Source organism: Agelaius tricolor, unplaced genomic scaffold (assembly GCF_023055355.1).
Source record: "Agelaius tricolor isolate 1412-34295 unplaced genomic scaffold, bAgeTri1.0.p SCAF_15, whole genome shotgun sequence".
Classification (NCBI taxonomy): domain Eukaryota; kingdom Metazoa; phylum Chordata; class Aves; order Passeriformes; family Icteridae; genus Agelaius; species Agelaius tricolor.
The window spans coordinates 14,832,757-14,852,263 of NW_027269275.1; the positions used below are offsets into that span (position 1 = coordinate 14,832,757).

The 19,507-nt window shown below is 59.9% G+C and overlaps 1 protein-coding gene across 4 annotated transcripts in view; it reads right to left on the bottom strand.

The window, feature by feature from the left end:
* The window catches only part of RIPOR1 (RHO family interacting cell polarization regulator 1), a 30,819-nt gene extending 14,905 nt beyond the window's left edge, over nucleotides 1–15,914 (bottom strand). For 2 of the 4 annotated variants that reach the window (XM_071440614.1, XM_071440615.1), the window contains exon 1: nucleotides 7,363–7,624. In XM_071440614.1, the coding sequence (XP_071296715.1) occupies nucleotides 7,363–7,624 (262 nt within the window). Of the gene's footprint in view, nucleotides 1–2,010; nucleotides 2,162–7,362; nucleotides 7,625–15,505 lie in introns of those variants that run through there. The other 2 variants (XM_071440619.1, XM_071440616.1) reach the window with 2 other exon arrangements.
* Between the last annotated feature and the right edge of the window lie 3,593 nt (nucleotides 15,915–19,507).

Sequence of the window (19,507 nt, forward strand, 5' to 3'; positions counted from 1 at the left end):
CTCCAGCACCCCTCACCTCGGGGAAGGCACCCAAGGGGCTGGGCTGTGGTCCCTGCACTAATGGCACTGCGGCGATCCCCGGGGCACAGCAGGGCGCATTGTCCCTCAGTGGGGGAGGCCACGATGGCCCCGGGACCATCAGCCTGCCCGTGGTGTCCGGGGCAAGTGGGGGGTCCTGCCACACCTCACCCCAGCACCTCTGGGTGGAAGCTGGGCGCACGGCGGGGGTGACCTCGGGAGCCTGTGAACGCAGCCCGCTGGCTCGGCTCCCCCGGGAGCAGCCGCTGCGTCCGTGTTTGCACAGCTGCGGCCCCGCTGCCCCGACCCAGGCACGTACCCCGGCCCCCGCCGGCCCCTTCCGGCCCCGGGCCGGCCCTTGGCCGGCTCCCAGCGTGGGCTGGAGCAGCTCTTTCCTCCCACCACGCCTCATCCCCCCTCAGCACAGAGGATGGGAGCATCCGGGGACCGAAGCCATCACGCCTTGGTCACAAGGAGCCTGAGAGCCGCCTCTTCCCTGACCTCTCCACGCTCTGCCTCTCCTCCAGGAAGGCAGGACACCCCCGGTTCCTTCTCGTGCTGGGCAAAGAGAGGGATTGGGGGCTTTTGGGAGTCAGATGAGTCAGTGAATGGCATCCGGGCTCCCGTGACTCACCCGGAGAGAAAGTCTCAGCCATAAGGTCACAGCCCCCCACGGGAACAGGGAATGGCGGTTTGGTTGTTTGGGTGCTGGCTGCTCTCGGCAGTTTGGGGTGGATGGGTGCTGGGTGCTCTCAGCCCCATGGCAGTAGGGACATGGCGCTGATATCCGCCCCTGTGGCCAGGGGAGGCTGCTGGCTCCTTGGGCCAAGTGGGAGGGCAGCAGGAAAGGGAAGGAGCTGCGAATGGGAAGAATTGGAGGAAGTGCTTATTTACCCCGCGGAGTATCCCTGAGGAAGGGCAGGGCACGGCACAGGCGGACACTCACAGCCAGTTCCTCGGGGGGGCTCACAGCCCCCGACCCTGCCACTCATCCCACAGGCTCCCTGTCTCCAGCCAGGAGGAGATGCAAACCCAAACTGTAACACAGGGAAGCAGCCACCTTCTGAGGCAGGGGGTTTCCCAGGGGCTGGCAAAGCTCAAGCCCAGTGTGTTCTCTAGGATGGCTCCTGGGAACCAGCCCAGGACTACAGTGGTCCTGGTGAAGTGAGTCCCCCACCACCGAAGGCACAAACCAAGCACCCAGTCAGGGTCCCCACGGACACTACTTATCTCGGTACCCTGTGAGACGGGGCTGCATCCTGGCCATGGGCACCAGACTCTGCTCCTGAGTGGGCTGTGATCCCTCTCAGAAGTGCTGGGAACCTCTGGAGGGATCCTCCTGGGACTGGCATAACCTTGTGGAGGTCCCACATGCCACCTTCCCCCTAACATCTCCAGAGTGCTCTGCTGGGTACCGGTAGCTGCCCCCACAAATCCTGCCCAGACAACTTGGTCCAAGTGCACTAAAGCAACCCCAAGGCCCTCTGTTCTGCCCAGGTCCCCTGGGGCCACCATGCCAGGGACGCTTGACATGAAGATGGGCTCTGTTTGTCGTCAATAGACATGGGGGCATGAGCGGGGAAAAAACAGTTTGCTGAGGAACTGTGCTGCCATGGCATCGGGTGCTGCTCTGGCATCAGGGGTGCATCACCCCAGAGCAGCTGGCAGCTGTGGCCCCTCTCCTGCCTTGAGACACAGTGGATCTCAGTGTAGGCAAGAGCAGATCAGGCACCCAGGGGGTTCTATCCTGCACGGAGACCCTATCCTGCCACCCCGTCAGCACAACATGCCGTGACAACCACATCCCTTGCAGGTGGCGGGTGCGTATGTCCTTGGCGTCCCTGTCAGGGAGAGCTTTCCCCTCAAGAAAACTCCTCACCCCAAAAAACCCCGCCTGAGCCCAGCCACATCACCCCGGGAGCCTCGAACTGCTGGGGGTCCCCAAATTATCGCCGTTCGCTGGGGAGCCCTGGCGCTGCCGGTGCTCGGTACCTTTCGGTTTGCCATTCATGGCGTGCTGCGGCAGCACATCCCCCTCGGGCTGGGCTCAGCGTCCCGGGTGGCTGTTGTTCTCTCATGCCGTCTGTCCGCCCGAGTGCGGGGGCCGTGGCCGGAGGGCCCCCCCGGGCAGCAGTCTCCTCCCCCGCTTCCCCTGCCCGCGGGCTGACATCACTGCCCAGCGCCGCAGCCCCGGCGTGACTCAAGGGGACGGAGGATGGGAGGACACGGGGAGGATGCCTGACCCCCCTGGAGGGAAGGGGCCCCACCAGCACCGGCTACACCAGGAGCACAGCACACTTCGGTCCCTATGCTTCCCTCCCCACCGTCCCCCTAGGGAAACTGAGGCACGGGTGGAAGGGAGGGGAACACACTGCAAACCACCCCCCCCCCCTGCTCCAGCCCCTCTCTGATCGCTTCCCTTAGAGACCCCCGCTCCCGCCGGCACCCAGAGCCAGCACATGCCAGGGGCACACACCGCCCTGCCGAACGCCGGCCCTGAGCCGCACAGACCCGAGGCTGGGCGGGGGATGCACAGCCCCTCACCCCCGTCCCTGCCGGCTCCACTGCGGGCAGGCACAAAGCCGTGGGCAGCTGATGCTCACACCACTGCCGCTTGCTTCTGCATTGCTTGGGTTTAAATATAAGTATATATAAATATAATAAATATATATAGTTGTATTTATGTATATATAAAACCACCGTGGCTTTGCTGTAGGCTTCCCACAGCATGCAATCCCGTGGTATGCCTGTGGGCATCCTCCAAGACCCAGGAGCCACTGGGAAAAGGGTTTCCTTGCTCAAAAGTCCCTACTTTGTATCCTGAGTATCCAAAGCCTTGGAGGAGCTCACTTCAGCCAGGTGAAGCCCTCACAGGGCTCTCCAAAGACGCTGGGGTGCAATTCCTACGTGGGAATGTCTGTCCTGCTTTCCATGGGGGTCCAGCTCCCACAGCACAGTGTGGCAGACCCACCTGCTCTCCATGCCAATGCCAGCAGCCAGCAGCACCTCTTAGGCCCACAGCTCCCTGTTTAGTGCCTCTACAACCAGGAGACTCTGTGGCACAGATGTCACCATGCTTCAGCACTGGTCCTGGGAATACCCAAGACTGCAGCCCCTCTCCAGGTCGGACAAAGGCTGGAGCAGCCAGCTCTGTCCAGGCTGGGATCAGCTGCCCCTCTCCACGTCACTGGAGCAGGAAGAAACACCTCCCTCCCAGGCTCCTTTCCTGTTTGCTGCTGATTTTAGAGCAAGGTCAGGACAGGTTCAGGAGGAAAAGCACTGAGACAGAGTCTTGGGGGTCCTTGCAGATATGAGGTCCTCCCACAAAGTTAACCCCTCTCCCAGAGAGTGAGCCTGTTGTGGGATTGCTTCCCCAGCCCAGAGCAGGTCCCGTCCCCGCAGGTCCCATAGGGGACAAGAAGCATCAGGGGCTCCCACCCACGTATGGTGGCAGGGCTGCCCCACTGTGGGCACCCACATGTGGCTCTGGAGAAAGCCACAGTCAGGCCTGCAGAGCTGAGGTTGCAGCAGTGTCACCAGAGAGTGCTGTGACCCAAGCCTAAGGTCCCAGTGCCCAGGTGGGTGCACAGCATCAGCCACACTGGGAGGACAGCTGGAGCTGGTGAGGCTGGGCTGGCTCTCAGAAGCATCCAAAGAAAAACCATCCCAGGTGCCCACCAGCCTGCAGCCTCCATGCCAGTGCCAGTGCCATGGGGAGCCAGCAGCCCATCACACTGCAAAGCCCATCTCCACCCCAGCCTTCCAGAACCTGCACAAAGACCACGTCTCCTACCTCTCCCGGACACGATGCATCCCGCCGGCTCTCCCCACCAAAGGGCAGAGTCCCATCCTGGCGGCTGCCGTGGGCAGTGGCCACCAGCGGCTTTTCACCCCGTGCTGATTCCCCCAGGGAATGGCATCACTGCCGGCACCGCCCCAGCCCCGGCCATCCTAGTGCAGAGCCTGCCCCGGCTGGCAGCGTGCGGAGCCCGCGGCCGGCACACGGCCAGGCAGCGCGCCCGCAGCGCCGGCCATGCCAGCTTGTTTGTTCTCATTAAAGGTTAATGAGAAAGCCACGCTGAAGCTGCCCCAGCTGCGGGAGGGGCTTTCCCCGGTGTCACACAGAGCGAGGGACTTCCAGGCTTCCCTCGCAGAGGGGTGACAGGCAGGCTGTGCTGCTTGTGGGGACTCTGCCTCTCCGTAGTCTGCAGTCCCAGGGGGATCTGTGTGGCAGCTGACACATGGGTGAGGTGCCTGGCATGGCACCATCCCGGGCATCACCCCTGGGGAGACCACCGGGAGCAGGTAGGAGACAGGGGCAGGCATTCCAAAAGTGGCAGAGGGTACTGGAGAAGGGCATATGCCATCAGCCATGCCCTCTGAGCACCTCACAGCACCCTGCAAGGCACTTGGCAGGGCCTGACAGCTCAGGACATCTTGCCAAGGGAGGGCAGAGGAAGGGCACAAGCCACACCAGCAGTGCCAGGGTGGTAATTGAGTTAAATGAGTCCCTGTTCCGGGCTGGGCTGGGAATAGGGAGTGGGTGCAAGGAAGGGGACATCTCCATGTGACTCTTCAGCTCAGGAGGTTTCCCTGCATATTCACCACTCTGGCTCAGCTCAATCTGCCAGGTTGGCTGCCTCAATCCCTCCTCTGCAGCAGGGATGTTGTGGGGGTAATGCCCCAGGTGCTCCCTTTTTGGCAGTGTCCCTTTATGCCTTCCTTGTACCAGGCCTAGGGATCTGCCCTGGGCATCCCCACCCCAACCACAACAGCTGAACACGCAAACACTCCCTGGGCAGCCACGCTTGGACACACACATACAGCCACGGTCAGTTTGTCCACAGGCAGAAAAATCCAGCAGGTTATTCCCACTTCCCTGCCCTGTATGGGATAGAAGACCAGCTTCCCTTAGATCCCACATCCTGCCAATAGAGTTCTAGGGAAATTCTCCAGCCCACCAAGCCCCTGGAGAAGCCACCAGCCCCAGTTCAACGCTGCCTTAGTGGCACCAGCACCAAAGGCCAAGGTGATGAAGAAGCTATTTCAGGCTGTTTTGGACAAGTACTCCACAGACATCCTTGAGTGGCTGGGAATGTCACCACAGCTGGAAACCTGACAGAAAAGGGCATAGACCAGCCTCAGTCAGTGTTAAAAGTCATGGCTGGCCCAAAAGGTTTGTGGAGATGGAATCAGCCTGGTGAGGGGCCAAAATAGCTCTTGGCCATGGGGGAGTCCTTGGGAGAAGGCAGGAGATGACAATTTTGGCAAGAAGACACACAGTCACAGCTTGAAGAAGTACAGTAAGTGACCAAGTGACCTGTCCTGGGCTGGGACAGCTGGTCCTAGAGCTGCAGGTGGTCACCCCCACCACAGTGCTACAGATGACTTCTCGGACTTTACTTTCTGCTAAAACTGGCAAAGCCAACTCCAAAAAATCCTGGGAGCCCAATGCAGAGTTTTCTCCACAAGTGGATGCCCTGAGGGCTGGAGAAGGACCAGCCCTCATGCCAAGCCAGGCTCTACCCCCAGCCAGGCTGGCCCTAATGCTGTGGCAGCATCCTTTCCTGGAGGGGCTGGGCACAGGGCGGTGGCAGACTCGAGCCCTCCCCCCTCGCTTCCTCGCACAGTCCCCACACGGCAGCAGAAATAGAAGCGATATAAATGGCAGCCCTATAAATAACCCCAAAGCACGCGGCGGGGAGCTCGTCCCAGCCCAGCACTGGCCTCAGCCCACGCAAAGCCAGGGCTTGGGCTGCCTTCACTGTGCCCAGGGGATCTCAAATGCCAGCTGCTCCCTGCCCGCCATGGGTTTCCCAGGGTCCTGTCCTTTAGGTCAGTGTCATGGCAGGAGCCTCAGCCACGGGCACGCTCTGGATCCCAGCCTGATGGCATTCCTGGGGACACCCTACACCCATCCAGCTCCTCCTGTCCAATGCCCATCGCAGGCATCCTGCTGCAACCCAGCCAGCAGAGTCCTGGGCAAAGCAGCAGCTCTGACCAGGAGCCTCAGCAAGGCTTGGGAAGAGATATCCCTGTCCTCACCACTGCAGATCAACAATTATTCCCTCGTTGCACTTCAACACCTTTCAGCTGCTCCCCTCGACATCCCCCATCCCTGCCATTGCTGCCCCCATTTCCATGCTCAACCCCATCATGACATGTCCTCCATGGGGACTCAGCCACCACCATGCCAGGGATACCAACACGCCACCACAGCTCCTCTCCACCCAGGGGACTGTGGCAAGGCACCGGGGACCTCACGAGCCGAGAGGAGGCAACGCCACTGGTGACAAGCCAGTGACAAGCCCTGCACTGCCGGATTTTGCGCGGCGGCGTCACAGCCTCCCGTCCCAGCCCTGCCCGGGGGACGCAGTGAGGCCACCGGCCAGGAGACGGGAGATATGGGGTTTATAGAATGCCCAGGACTTCCCGGTGCCCTCGGGAGTCTCCTCTGGGAATGCGGCAAGGGCAAAACCCGCTGAGGCTGTTTGCATGCCACGGGATGGCCGGAGGTGCGGCAGGGGAAGGGTTAATGGCGCGAGGCCTTCCCGAGCACTTCTTGGCAGGCTGGGAAGGGCTGGGAGACAGGAGGATCGGGCCAGCAACAAAGCGAGATCTGTCTCATTAATTCCCCCGAGCATTCCTCCCCCGTGGCCCCGGAGGGGAGGAGGAGGCAGCACCCAGCTGACACGGTGCACCCAGGTCCCCGGGGAGCCCGGCGGGTCCCGCCCGGCGCGGGGCTGCCGCGGGGGGCGATGGCTGCAGCCTCTCCCGCGGGATCCAGGGCTCTGGAGCTCGGGCACGGCCCTATATGGGCACGGGCAGCTTCTCCTTCGCCCGCCGTACCCCTGCCCGTACCCCTGCCTGGAGTCCCGAGGGATTCGGGGCAGGGCACTGTTCGTGCCACCAGCGTCATTCCCAACCCGGGAGCGAAAGAGTGGCTGGAGAAGCTGCTCTGTCCCAGACAGGGTCTGGGGGGCACCGGGTGATATTGGGGCTGCTCGCCCTGACACCCCACTGTCAGGCGGCTCCTTCTCCGGGCGGCTCCGGCCACGGTCCCGGCCGAAGCGCGGAGGATCGCTCCGGTCCGCAGTGGGGCGGAGGAGCGGAGCCCGTGTCTGTGTCCGTGTCCGTGTCCCCGTCCCTGCCCTCCCGCCGAGCCCGGGCACCCGAGCGCGGCGTGGGGCGCCCAGCGGGGCTGGCGGCAGAGGGGACACGGGCGGGCGGGCGGTGGCTTGCGGCGACGTGGCCCCCCAAGGGTGTAGCCCTGCTGAGGCCACCAACCCCGCTCCCCCCGACCCTCCCGTGCCCGCGGGGTGCGGAGGTGCGGGTGGCACTCACATGTCCCAGGAGAGGCGGGGGGCGAGGCGCGGGGCGAAAGCGGGCCTGGCTCGGTGCATCCCCTTTGTTCCACTCCCATGGACGGGAGCAAGCGGGGAGTTCGTGCAGGCTCTTGGCAGCGCCCACCCCGGCTCTCTCCATGGAAACGCGGGAGCCATGTGATTTCGGCAGGAAACCACGGCCCAGCCAGCGCCAATGGCAGCTGCATGGACGGGAGCACCTCCCTCCCCGAGGCGACCGACACCGCTGCCGACACCGCCATCGCCACCACCGCCACCGCCACCGCCGCCACCGCCGCCACGGCCCGCGGGGGTTCCACACCCGCCGGCCCATCAGCGTTCCCGGGGGTCCACAAGCCCCACCGCGAGCCGGAGCAGGATCCCACCGCCCCGGGGCGAGGGGAGTGGGGGCAGCCCGGCTTGCTCGGCCCCGGGCTGTTGGCCTTCCTGCCGCACACAGCGCCCACAGCCTCCCCTTGCCAGGGAAGCAATGGCTGGAGCAATACCTCCTCCTTCACCGCCCCCGTGTCCCCCCACAAGGGCCAGCACAGCCTCCCAGGCTTCAGTGCTCTCTGAGGGACCCCGGGCATGTTTCACATTCCAGCAGTGAAGTGACATGACCAAGGCTGTGCAGTCAGTCAGTCCGTGGCAGAGGGACACCCAAACATCCTTGCTCCCAGCTCTGTGACACCCAGCACCCCACCCTGCCTTCCCCCCTCAGCTCTTGCATCCAACTGAGCCATGCTCAGACCTCTGCCAATCAGAAAGTGCACTCTGGGGGAGCAGAGCGTTGGCACTGATCCACATTCCCCATCCCACCAGCTTCCAGCATCCTAGGGAAGCAGCAGAAGAGCACTCCCAGCTTCCTGAGCTAAGGGACAGGCAGCAGCAGTCTCAATGCAGGCTGTCACCCTAGGGATGCCACAGTCACGCCGTGCTGCTTCCACACCTGCCAGGCCACTTCCTAAACCCTGGCACCTCTGAGCATCCCTGAGGCTGCAGGGGTGAAGAAGCCAATGCCTGTTGGGGGGCTGCACCCTGCTCCTCTCCTTTCTCCCAAGACCATCTTTCTCCTACCTGTCCTAGATCCTACTGAGTCGACCCAGTTTTAAGTGGAACTGAAGCCTTTGCAGCCCTGGTGAGACACCCTCCATGCAAGGACAAGGCTGAGCAGTGCTCCCACCAGCCCTGTGAGGCAGAAACACTAATTAGACCATCGTCAGGTCTTGGAGCCCAGTGGAGCAGGGCAATATCAGTGACAAGGAAATCATTGCACCACTCTCACCCTCCTGGGGCCACACCAAGGAGCAGAGCATTTGCTGCCAAGGTTGCTCGGTGAGAACCAGGGCGTCCCAGCTCCCAGCCCAGTTCTCCAGGCTGGCCTGGTTACACAGAAGGAGAAGTGATGCAAAGATGGGAGAAGGGGCAGCAGGTCCTGAGGCCACCAGGGAAAAGCCAAGCCAAAAGGCCAACAGGGAGAGGCTGCCAGGGTGGATCCACCAAGCCACATGGTTGATGAATCCCAGAATGGTTTGGGTTGGAAGGGACCTTAAAGACCACCTGGTTCCAACCCCCTGCCATGAGCAGGGAGTCCTTTCACTAGGTCAGGTTACTCCAAATCTCATGTAACTTGGCCTTGAACACTTCCAGGAACAGGACAGCCACAGCTTCTCTGCACAACCTGTGCCAGGGCCTCCCCACCTTCACAGGGAAGAATTTCTTTCTAATATCCAATCTAATCCTGCCCTCTGTTACTTCAAAGCCATCCCCCCCTTGTCCTGGCACTCTGTGTTCTTGTCTACAGTCCCTCTTCAAGTCTTTTGCTGCCCTTTTAGATACTGGAAGGGACTCCAAGGTCTCCCTGGAGCCTTCTCATCTCCAGGCTGAACAGCCCCTACTCCCTGAGCCTGTCTCCACAGCAGAGATGCTCCAGACCTTTGAGCATCTTTATGGCCTTCTCTGGACTTGCTCAAATAGATTCACATCCTTCTTATTTTGGGGCCCAAGACTAGATGCAGTGCTGCAGATAGGATCTCACCAGAGCAGAGCAGAAGGGCAGAATCTCCTCTCTCAGCCAGTTGCCCACTCTGCTGAGGATGGATCCCAGAGTACGTTTGGCTTTCTGGTCTGCCAGCACACAGGGCCAGGTCACGTTGAGCTTCTTGCACAACCAACACCCCCAAGCCCTTCTCCTCAGGGCTGCTCTCAATCCATTCTGAACCCAGGTCCCAGTGCCACACTGTCCCTGTACCACCAGGGTGACCCACCTTGTGCTTGGTGTGGTCAGCGCCACTGTGCCACTCTGTCATCACCTGATCCAGCATCCCACCTGGATCAAGTGGGGGGCTGGATCCCACCCGCACCCTGTACATGGTGTCACCACTGAAAATTTTCAGTTGAAAGTGACATCCAAGGATTATTGGGGCCAAGTGCCCGAGCAATTTAGGTCAGTTAAATCATGTTGTTAAGGGCATTGTCCAAATGCCTCTGAGGCACTGACATGCTTGGGACACCAACCACCTCTCCAAGAGGTCTGTTCCAGGGTTTGACCACCTTCTCAGTAAAAACTTGGGGTGCCTGGAGGTAGACTGACCCACACCACCACATTCCACTTACCTATGCACCACCATCCCAAGTTAAGCCCCATTCCTGGTTGCTGCTGGGGAGCAGCTGTATCCCTGCAGACAGCAGGAGAGGGGACTGCACCCTCCCCTCAGCCACACGCCTGCCTGCCCTGCCAGGCTGGGCTGGGGAGCCAAGCACTCCCTGTGCCAAGGTCAGAGCTGGCACACTGCACTGGCTGCTCTGGGAGCTTGCTCAGCACGGACCAGCTTGGCAAACAAAAACAAGGACAGGCTCCTGCCCGAGTTCCGGCAGCACCCCTGGCCTGCCTGCCCTCCAAAACTCCCTCCTGGATTTATGGAGGTATGGTGCCTGCTGGCAGGAAGGAGTTAAACCTCCCAGCATGGATTTGGATACTCCTGGGTTAACCTTCCCAGCATGGATGCAGATAATCTTGGTTTAACCCTTTCTTTATGGATATGGATACTCCTGGGCTAATCTTGCCAGCATGGCTATGCATGGGTACTCCTGGTTTAATCCTTTCATTATGGATACAGATACTCCTGGGCTAACCCTCCCAGCATGGACATGGATACTCCTGGGCTCCTGCCACTGAGGGAGCTTTCCCAGCAGTCTGCTTGGGAAGCTGGGCATTGGTGCAGGACAGAGTCCCTGAGCCCAAGGGCACTTTGTCTGAGAACCTGCTGGCATTAATGAGCTCCTCCCAGCACAGGATCCAACCTTTCCAGAGCCTGGTGACCCGAGACCACTCCAAGCACATTCCCCTGCTCCTGGCAGCTTCAGCAGCAGCCGTGCCAGCTGCCTGCAGCCGCCCTGTGGTGCAGAGAAAGGCCTGAGCTGTCAGTGGAGCCCTGCACCGCGGGTCTCTGCCCAAATTGCTCTTCTCACTGCAGGCTGGGCCTGGAGCCACGTCTTCCTCTCCCCTCTCTCCGGAGGGCTGGAGGCCAGCCCTTGGCTCCAGGCTGGAGCTGCTGCATGCTCAGCATTCCTGCTGGAGCAAGGCACACACAGGCCGGGGCTCCAAGCCTTGCACCAGGACAGCCATGAATGCTGAGCACACTCAGAGCCCAGCCACCACCCCTGTGAGCAGCTGAGGTGCCTCCACAGAGCCTGCCACCATCCCTGCCACCACCTTGGAGATGAGCATCCAGCATCCCAGCACCGAGCTCCCCATCCCTCCAGCTGCACATTTTTGGAAAACACAACCTGGTAAAAGCTAAGGGAGCCAGGGCGGCGCTGATGCAGCATGAGCAATGTGAGCTGCTGCTCCAGCTGACTCACCAGAGCCCTGGCCGTGCTCGGGAACTGGCCAGCAGCACAGAAAGGCTGTGCCAGCAGGTCCTCTGAGCTCTGCTGGAAAACCTTCCCCGACACACTCGGGGCCAGCTCACAGTGGCAGCAGGCTGGGGCACGGCCCTGACCCAGCCTGTCCCTTTCCATGGGGTAGACTTGTGTGTCCCAGCACTTGCCTGCTCATAGGGCCAGGAAAAGGAAAGATAGGATACCCCCAGAGTGGCCACAAACCCACTCGGTGTTGGCCAGCATTGGGTGCTGGTCAGCTCTCCCAGATTCTGGCCAGCAATCTGGAATCCAGGTCAGGGCTTTGCAGCAAAGCCAGGACATCCAGACTGTGACTTCATCAGGTTCAGCCCCAGCATGGGCCAGGAGGGTAAGGAGCTGCAGAAGAGCACTGGTCCAGACTCTCTGGCCACCAACCAGCTCTCCTCTGTCCCTTCTGCACCCCTGGAAAGTTGCTGGCAGCATCCTCAACTGCTGTCCCAGCTCAGCCTGGAGTGCTGAACATCCCCTGGGACCACTCCTCCTCCTGCAAGCAGGCAGCCATGCCCATCTCAGCACAGCAGGAACCAGCTCACACACACACCCACAGGATCACTCCAAAAGTATCCATGATTCACAAGATTCCTACAGTCCCTTGTTGTTGTCCAGCACTGAGCAGGAAGGCTGAGCTTGTGGGCAAGCCCAAAACCAGCCCAGCCCAGCAGACGTAGCCAGTGGCAGGGCAACTGGCACAGCTGGACAATGGCACAGCTGAGGTGTCTGCAGCCTTGAGGACTCAACATTGCACCAGGTGAAGCAAAGCTTGGCCAATCCAGTTGGCTGAGGTAGGAACACATTGCCCCAAAGCTGGTGCTGTAAGGATGTAAGAGCAAAAGGCCATTTGGAGCACGAGGTGTTTTAGCAGGGCTGAGTCTGCAAATCTGGCAGAGCTGTATGCAAATGCATGTAAATATAGTCCTCCCAAGCAGGGCAGGGGATGTCACACACACCCTGATCTGCTCCACTGCTGAGGTGGGGTCCCTGTCCCCCTGTGAGCAGCGCCTGCTGCACCCAAGAGCAGAGTGAGCCCACCTGGGAACAGACCGGTCCACGCTGGTCTCCCAGAGTGTGAAAGTGCTTCCTTCACTGCAGTGAGCAGCAGCCTCCAGCAAAGCTCCCTCCCCTCCAAAGAAAACAACAAAGAAAATGCTGGGATGGGGATTAAGGAAATGAAACCGGCTGTGCAGGGTAAGCAAGGATAGGAAGTGGCTGTGATATCTCCTCTCCCCACTGGCCTGCAGCTCTCCCAGCCTGGAGCCCACAGCATGGCACATCTAAACCCAAGGGAAATCACGTGCTGGAGAGTGTGTTGAATAACTGTGAGGTTTCTGAGTGATCCCCGCTCCTGAGATGGAACAGGCACTTGGGGACCCTCCATGCTCCCAGACTGGCATTTCCATGCTCTCTCCATCCCAGTATAACATGCATGGAGACCTCCTGACACCACAGGCTGCACTCTGCTTCTGAAGCTGGTACTGTGGGCTGGCATCTCAGGAGTTTTGCTCTCATGAAAAATTAAGGTTGGAAAAAACCTTTAAGATTATCAAGTCCATTAACTCCACACTGTCAAGCCCACCATTAAACCACATCCCCCAGATGTCCCATACATATGTTTTTTTTAATACTTCCAGAGGTGGTGAGGCCACCATTGCCCTGGTCATCCTGCAGTTATTCCACCTCTCCTGACCTGCTGGCCCAAATGGATTTGTACTGGGAGGAGTGTCCCTGGAAGAAAGCAGTGGCAGTCAAACAGAAAGACCAGGACTAAAACGAGCTGCTAAAAGCTGCCAGTGGGGTAGGGGCAGCAGAGAGGGGACAGGCTGATAGCAGGGATCCTGCCACATCCTCCCCACCCAAGTGATGCTCCTGAGCAGGGCCCGTTCCAGCTCTTGTTCATGCCTCTAGCACATGTGTGAATGCCACCAGCCCCAGGCTGTGGCTCCAGCAGGTCTCTCCTGTATCTGTCACATGTCCTGGCATGCGAGGGCCAGCTCTGTTTACATCTGCAAGTCTCAGATTCTCCTGCTGGGGATGAGTCAGGCTTCCCTCGACACCCCGCTGAGGTGGCGGTGTCAGGGCCCCAGCTGGCGTTCGCCTCCTGAACGGCTCCGAGCCGGCGGATGCCAGGCTGGGGAGCGGCTGCAAAGGGCTCGCACAGCCCTCTGCGTGCTTTCCATCGCGCTGGGCTCGCACAGCCCTCTGCGTGCTTTCCATAGCGCTGGGCTCTCACAGCCCTCTGCCTGCTTTCCATCGTGCTGGGCTCGCACAGCCCTCTGCCTGCTCTCCATCCCGCTCGGGCTCGCACAGCCCTCTGCCTGCTTTCCATCGTGCTAGGCTCGCACAGCCCTCTGCCTGCTTTCCATCGTGCTAGGCTCGCACAGCCCTCTGCCTGCTCTCCATCCCGCTCGGGCTCGCACAGCCCTCTGCCTGTTTTCCATCGTGCTAGGCTCGCACAGCCCTCTGCCTGCTCTCCATCCTGCTCGGGCTCGCACAGCCCTCTGCCTGCTTTCCATCGCGCTGGGCTCGCACAGCCCTCTGCCTGCTCTCCATCGCGCTCGGAGCCATCTGCAGCAGCACGGGAGGCACTGGAGGCTGCAGCTCCCTGCAGGAAGCTCTCCCTGGCTCGGCTCCACCGGGTCAGCTTCCTTCCCCTCCACCCCACAGGCACGTCATGGCTCAGCATGGGGCAGTCAAACCTTGAGTGAGCCCCCAGACACCTCCAGAGCTGTGGGTGGGATGGCCAGGCTGCTGCTAAGGAAACCCCATGTCCTCCAAAGCCTTGGGGTGCTGGGGTGTCTCCTGGGGATCCAGCTCACAGGAGAGAGGGGTCCCCTGGATTTGGGACCCCAGGGACAGAGGCTGGAGCTCGAAGGAGAAGCCATCCCTCTTACCACTCACAATGCCCAGAGATGCTGAGCTGCCCCTGGACTTGTGGGGTGGTGAGATGGGTGCCAGCTGCACGCCACTGCCCAGCCTTCACACAGTGGCAACCAGCAGGCTGCTCTATCCACAGGCTCCCCAGCTGAGCCAGAGTGAGCATCCCAGGAGATGAGAGAAACCCCAAAACACCCCCAATGACATCCACCTCCCCCTTCCCTTTCATTGCTCCCAGCCCTTGCTTTCTGCTCCTCTTTTCCACACATCCCAGAGTCACAAAAGCTCTCCTCTTCACACAGAGGCCTTTTCCCTATGCTCCCAAACTTCCCAGGGTGGGAAAAGAGCCTGGAAACTTCTTTTTGGATCCCCCCACCTGCGTCCCCCTTGCTGTGACCAGGGCTGGGCTGGCTCTGTGCAAGCACAATACCCAGAAGTGTGTGGAGCCGCTGGAAGGAGCGATGTTCCCGGATGGTATGCAGCCCTGACAGCACTGGCTCTGCTTTAAAGGGTAATTTTATCCTGTAATAACAAACAAGAGGAGCCAAGTTCCTCCCCAGCGTCACTTCCCTGGCTCCAAGGAGAGGGACATGGGGGAGAGAACTCATTAGAATGAGCTTGGATCCTTGTTCTTGCCATCACAGGGTCTTAACTCCAATCCCCTGAGAGAACAAAGGGGGAAGATGCTCCAGGGCAGCAGGTCTGGGTCGAGAGTTGAAACAGATACATTTGTGTGCTGACATTCTGGGCCTGAGGAGATGACCCCTCTAGCAACTCCTGTCCTGCAGACAGCAGCAGGAAGCCTGCCCCAGCCCATGGCATGCCTGGCTGAACCCCATCACCATTCCCACAGCCCCCCCACACGCTCACAGCACTGGTCAGGCACGCTGGCATCTCGGCACTGTGCCAGCTCCAAGTGCAGCCACCCGGGAACTTGTTCTGCAAAGCTGGAAATTCAGGCCCAGCTGGTCCCCTGGGATGGGCAGGGAGAGGCTGACCTGCTCCAAACCCCTGGCAGGACCCTGCAGAGCAGGACTGGGTGCTATGGCCAAGGGATCATCCCTTTTGTGGGCATCCCTGGGGGCACAGGCATGGGCAGAGCCCAGCTGTGGGAGGAAGGGTGAGCACCTCTCTGTGACCCATGGGTGCACCCTCCTGTGCTCCCAAACGGGTTTCTTTTTGAAGATCCATGGGTGTGGCAGTGTCAGGGCCCCAGGGCACAGAGCAGGATGGTTTATTCTTAGGGGGCACTGGGGGCATGTGATGGGCTCATCAACATCTGTGGTGCATTCACAGGGGACAGGGAGGATCTCTGCTCACCCCATCAAGCTCAGCAGTGGCTGACCTACCTCTGCTCCTGCAGGGACACTGATGCTCAGGAAAGGTGTCCTTCGGTGGTCATCACCAGGGAGGGCACAGCCCAGCCTGTGCTGATGGGACACTGGGACACCGATGTCCCCTCCTTGCCAGTTGAGAAGTGGGGAAAATTTGGCAGAGCTCAGTTGTGTGAGAAGATGACAATCTGGAGAAGGCTGCTGAGATGTTCTGTCTGATTTCCACTTCCCCAAGGAACACTTCTGGACATCCCAGGGTTTGATTAAATCCCAGCCTGTCAAACGAAGCTGGAGAAGTGCTGCATTTTTCTTCCTCAAGATGGATTTCCTCCAAACCCCTTATTAGGGGTTTGGGTTAAGTCTGTGTGGAGCTGGTAAAGCTGCTGTCTCCATGGTGCCCCCCCCAGCAGACTAGGGGGCTTCCAGAGGAAGCAGAAGACAGGATCCAACCAGCTAAAAAGGGGAAGAGAGAGGAAGGAGGGAATTATGGCATCTAAAGCATTCAGGGTGGCAATATCAGTGTCTGCCCTCTGCAAAAGGGGTTGTGGGAGACCCGTGGGACACAAGGTGGCTTGGGGGAGATAAGTCAAGTGGTGCTTCTGGTTGCCAGAGAGGTAAAGCCTGGAGCAAGCTCCCAGTACCAAACCACCCTCCCAGGGCAGATGTGAACCCTGCCTGGCTCTGGCTGATGGGAGTGGAGAGCATCAGGGCAGGCATCAGTGGGTTAAAAGCTTGAGGTGGGACTTGGGTGAGCTGCTTCCTCCTGGCAAACAATAATATGGGAGGGAGAAGGGATGGACTGGGCTCTGCAGGGGCTGATAGCAATGGAGCAACCCCAGCCCTGCAGCTGCAGCTGTGCAGGAGGAAGCCTCAGCACATTATCTGCTGGTCCCACTCAGCTTCCTCAGCAGCCCTGGTGCTGCAGGGACCGGGTCATTCCCCCTCCAGAGCCTCATTTCTCACGGACACAAGTTGGGTCCCTGTGCTTTGATGGCAGCCCTGGCCCCCAGCACCCCCAAACCCTGCACGCCCAGACAGTCCAGCCTTCCCAGCATCAGTGTTTCCCACTGCTGGGGGCTGTGGGAATGGTCACCCAGGCCTCAGAGCCCCCCAGTACCACAGTGCCACCCAGCACATGGCCCCCACAGCAACCATCCTGCTGCCCCATCCCCTCCATCCCAGACAGCACCCACACCTTGCAGAAGGAAGTTTTGGCTGGAAGACAACTCCTGCAGAGAGGATCTCCAGGTCCTGGCTGAGGTCCCTGCAGTTCTGGTTGCCTCTGCTCCTGGTCCTTCTTAGCAAAGATCAGCAGCACCTGGAGCTGCTGCAGCCTGGCCACGCTGGCTGGTGTCCCAGCACTTCCTCGTGTGTGGCTGATTGTGACCTGTCTGTGCTCCACCTCCGCAGCTGCACGGCTCTCACAGGAGCAGCCCTTTTCCGTTTCGTTTCCGTTTTTTTACCCTCTCCTCCTGCAGCAGCCTTTGCCTTTCACAGAGGCTCTGCCTGCTGCCATTTGCCCCACTCGGGTGTGCGAGGGTGTCTCTCAAATGGGTCTTGACCTGATCCTGGCCAGTCAGGTCAGGAGTCCCGATGTCCTCAGTGCTCCTACCCCAACCCACAGACCTGCCCGACTCCAGCTCCTGGTGCAACAAGTCTTTGCCAGTGGCTATTGGTCTGGAATAAGGCAGCTGCTGGAAGAGCCTGGGAAATGTGGGCCTTTCCGACCACTGAGGTCAATCCCTGGAGCCTGGAGAGCTGCTGGGCTCCCTGGAGCAGAGAGATGTTTGCTCCCAGATGTTACCATGGCTCCAGAGAGGCTGGGGGAGCCTGTCTGAGCTGCTCTGGGTGACAGCTTCCCCACCCATGGTCTCTGGAAGTCCCCAGACATGATTTCATGACCCTGTGCAGCCTCAGGAAGAGTCCTCAAGGAGTTGTCCAGCTTTCCCTACTGCTGGAACCAACACTGGCACCTGTGCCCCAGCTTCAGAATAGAGATGGATCAGCTGGTAAAAGCAAATGGATCCTAAATCACACTTGCTCTGTTCAGACCTGCCTGTGCTTGCAGGGAGCAGCTAGCTGGTCAGGGGGAGCTGGGAGCTCAAGTGTCTCCTGGGGCACTGTAGTGCACCCAGTGAAAGGACACAGGGCTATGTGCTGCCATCCCAGGGGGCAGGGGGGACACTGAGGTCTGACACTTCCCAGAGCCAGGAAATAAGCCTGACACAAAGGGCAAACCAGCAAAAGGGAGGGAGGGAGGGAGGCAGGAAACATCAGGCAGGAGAGGAAACGGGGAGATAATCAGCTCCATGAGCACAAACACCCGGAACTTGTGCAAAGGAAAAGCCAACACCACTTGGCAAGCATTTGAGCAGGGAGACCTGCCCATCTGGCCTTTTACTGAGGCTTCCTGAAGAACACGTGCCCTGCAGCACCTTAAAGTTCTCAGGGGTCCCTGGCCTCCAAGTTACCATGGGTGGCACAGTCCCTGGTGGCTTAGCTCCAGCATGTGCTCCCTGGGATGAGCCTTGTCTCAGAGGGTGGAAGGATGGGCTCCTGGAGAGCACCTGGCTGCACTTGCAAAGGCAAAGCACTCACCAGGGGTGAATCCCAGTTGCAGAGAGGTCCCAGCTGGTTTATCCTGCCCCAGTCTTGTGTTGGCTTGAAAACTGGGAAGCTGACCTGTTTCCACTTGGCTCTGCCCAGAATTGGTCTGCTATCCCAGCACCCTAAGTGAGACCACTGCCAGCAGTGCCTGGGGTTAGTTCTCCCCAGGAGCTGTGCCCAGTACTGCTAGACTGGACTCCACCTGCAGAGCTTCCCACTCCTCCTCCTACCACCTTCAGAACACAGGGCTGCCCATGCCCTGGTGACCTGACCACATCCCAGGGGATGCCCCAGGTGATGGAGCTTGTCCCAGCTGTCAGCAGTCCTGTCTCCTGCGTGTTCCCAAGGGAGCAGTGACACACATCTCATGGGGCTGGCAATGGCCACAAGGGGGACAATGACTGTGAACTGTCAGCAATCCATGGTGGGATCCCTGGCATTGCTCATCTCCCAGGATCCAGCACGTGGTGTGGGACAGAAGGGAGGAACACGGAGAGAGATGGGCATGGAGCCAGCCTGTGGTGACTGGCTGGGCTCCAGCTGGCTTGTGTGGAGTAACTGGGGCAGGAGAAGCTCTGCCAAGGGGCAGGGAGGGCACTCGGGGGAGGCTTGGCCGTGTTTCTGAGCCAGCACTGGGCTGAGCACAGCAATGCACTGCCAGGATCAGGCCCCTCACCCACGCTCCTGTCCCTCAGCCATTCCTTCCCAGGGATTCCCCTCCTCCTGCTGCCATTGCAGCGCTGATAGGGAGGTGCCCAAGTTGGCACTGACCACTCGTGCCAGAGATATGAGCTGGGAAAGAAAAGAGCAAGCATTGACATGGGAAATCAGGTGGCTGGATCATGTGGAAGAGCCCAGATGGTTCAGAGCTCCCCTGAGGATGAGGCTCCTGAGGTCACTGTCTCCCTGGCAGGGGGCACCTGTGCAGCAGTGGGTGCCTCATGTGGGTGCTCTGCTGGCAGTGCTGGCTCCTGAGGGCCTTGGAAAGCACAGCACAGGCTTGGAAAAGAGCATTTCAGCCTGGGCATGGGGAACACAGCTCCTCTGGCACAGCCAGGTGGGCATGGCCTCAAGATTCCCAGGAAGCTCTTGGTGGCAGGCAAGCTGCCACTCCAGAAAGAGGTAAAACCATAGCCCAGACCCAGAGGGACCCGGATGCTTCAGCTGGTCCTCCAGATGAGAAAGAAAAGGTGGTGGCCTCTGAGGGAAGGAGCAGGGGGTTGCCTGTCCTGCAGGGCAGGTTGCTCTGCCCACCAGAGACCAGGCTTGGTTTTGCAGGAGTCCTGGCTCCTTTTGGCCATGCTCCTTTAAGAGGGGTTCTTTCCAGAAGGGGCAAAGCCCCAGTACCACCCCAAAAATCCATTTATCTGGGGCAGTTACCACTTCCTGGTAAAATTCCTGCAGTCAAGG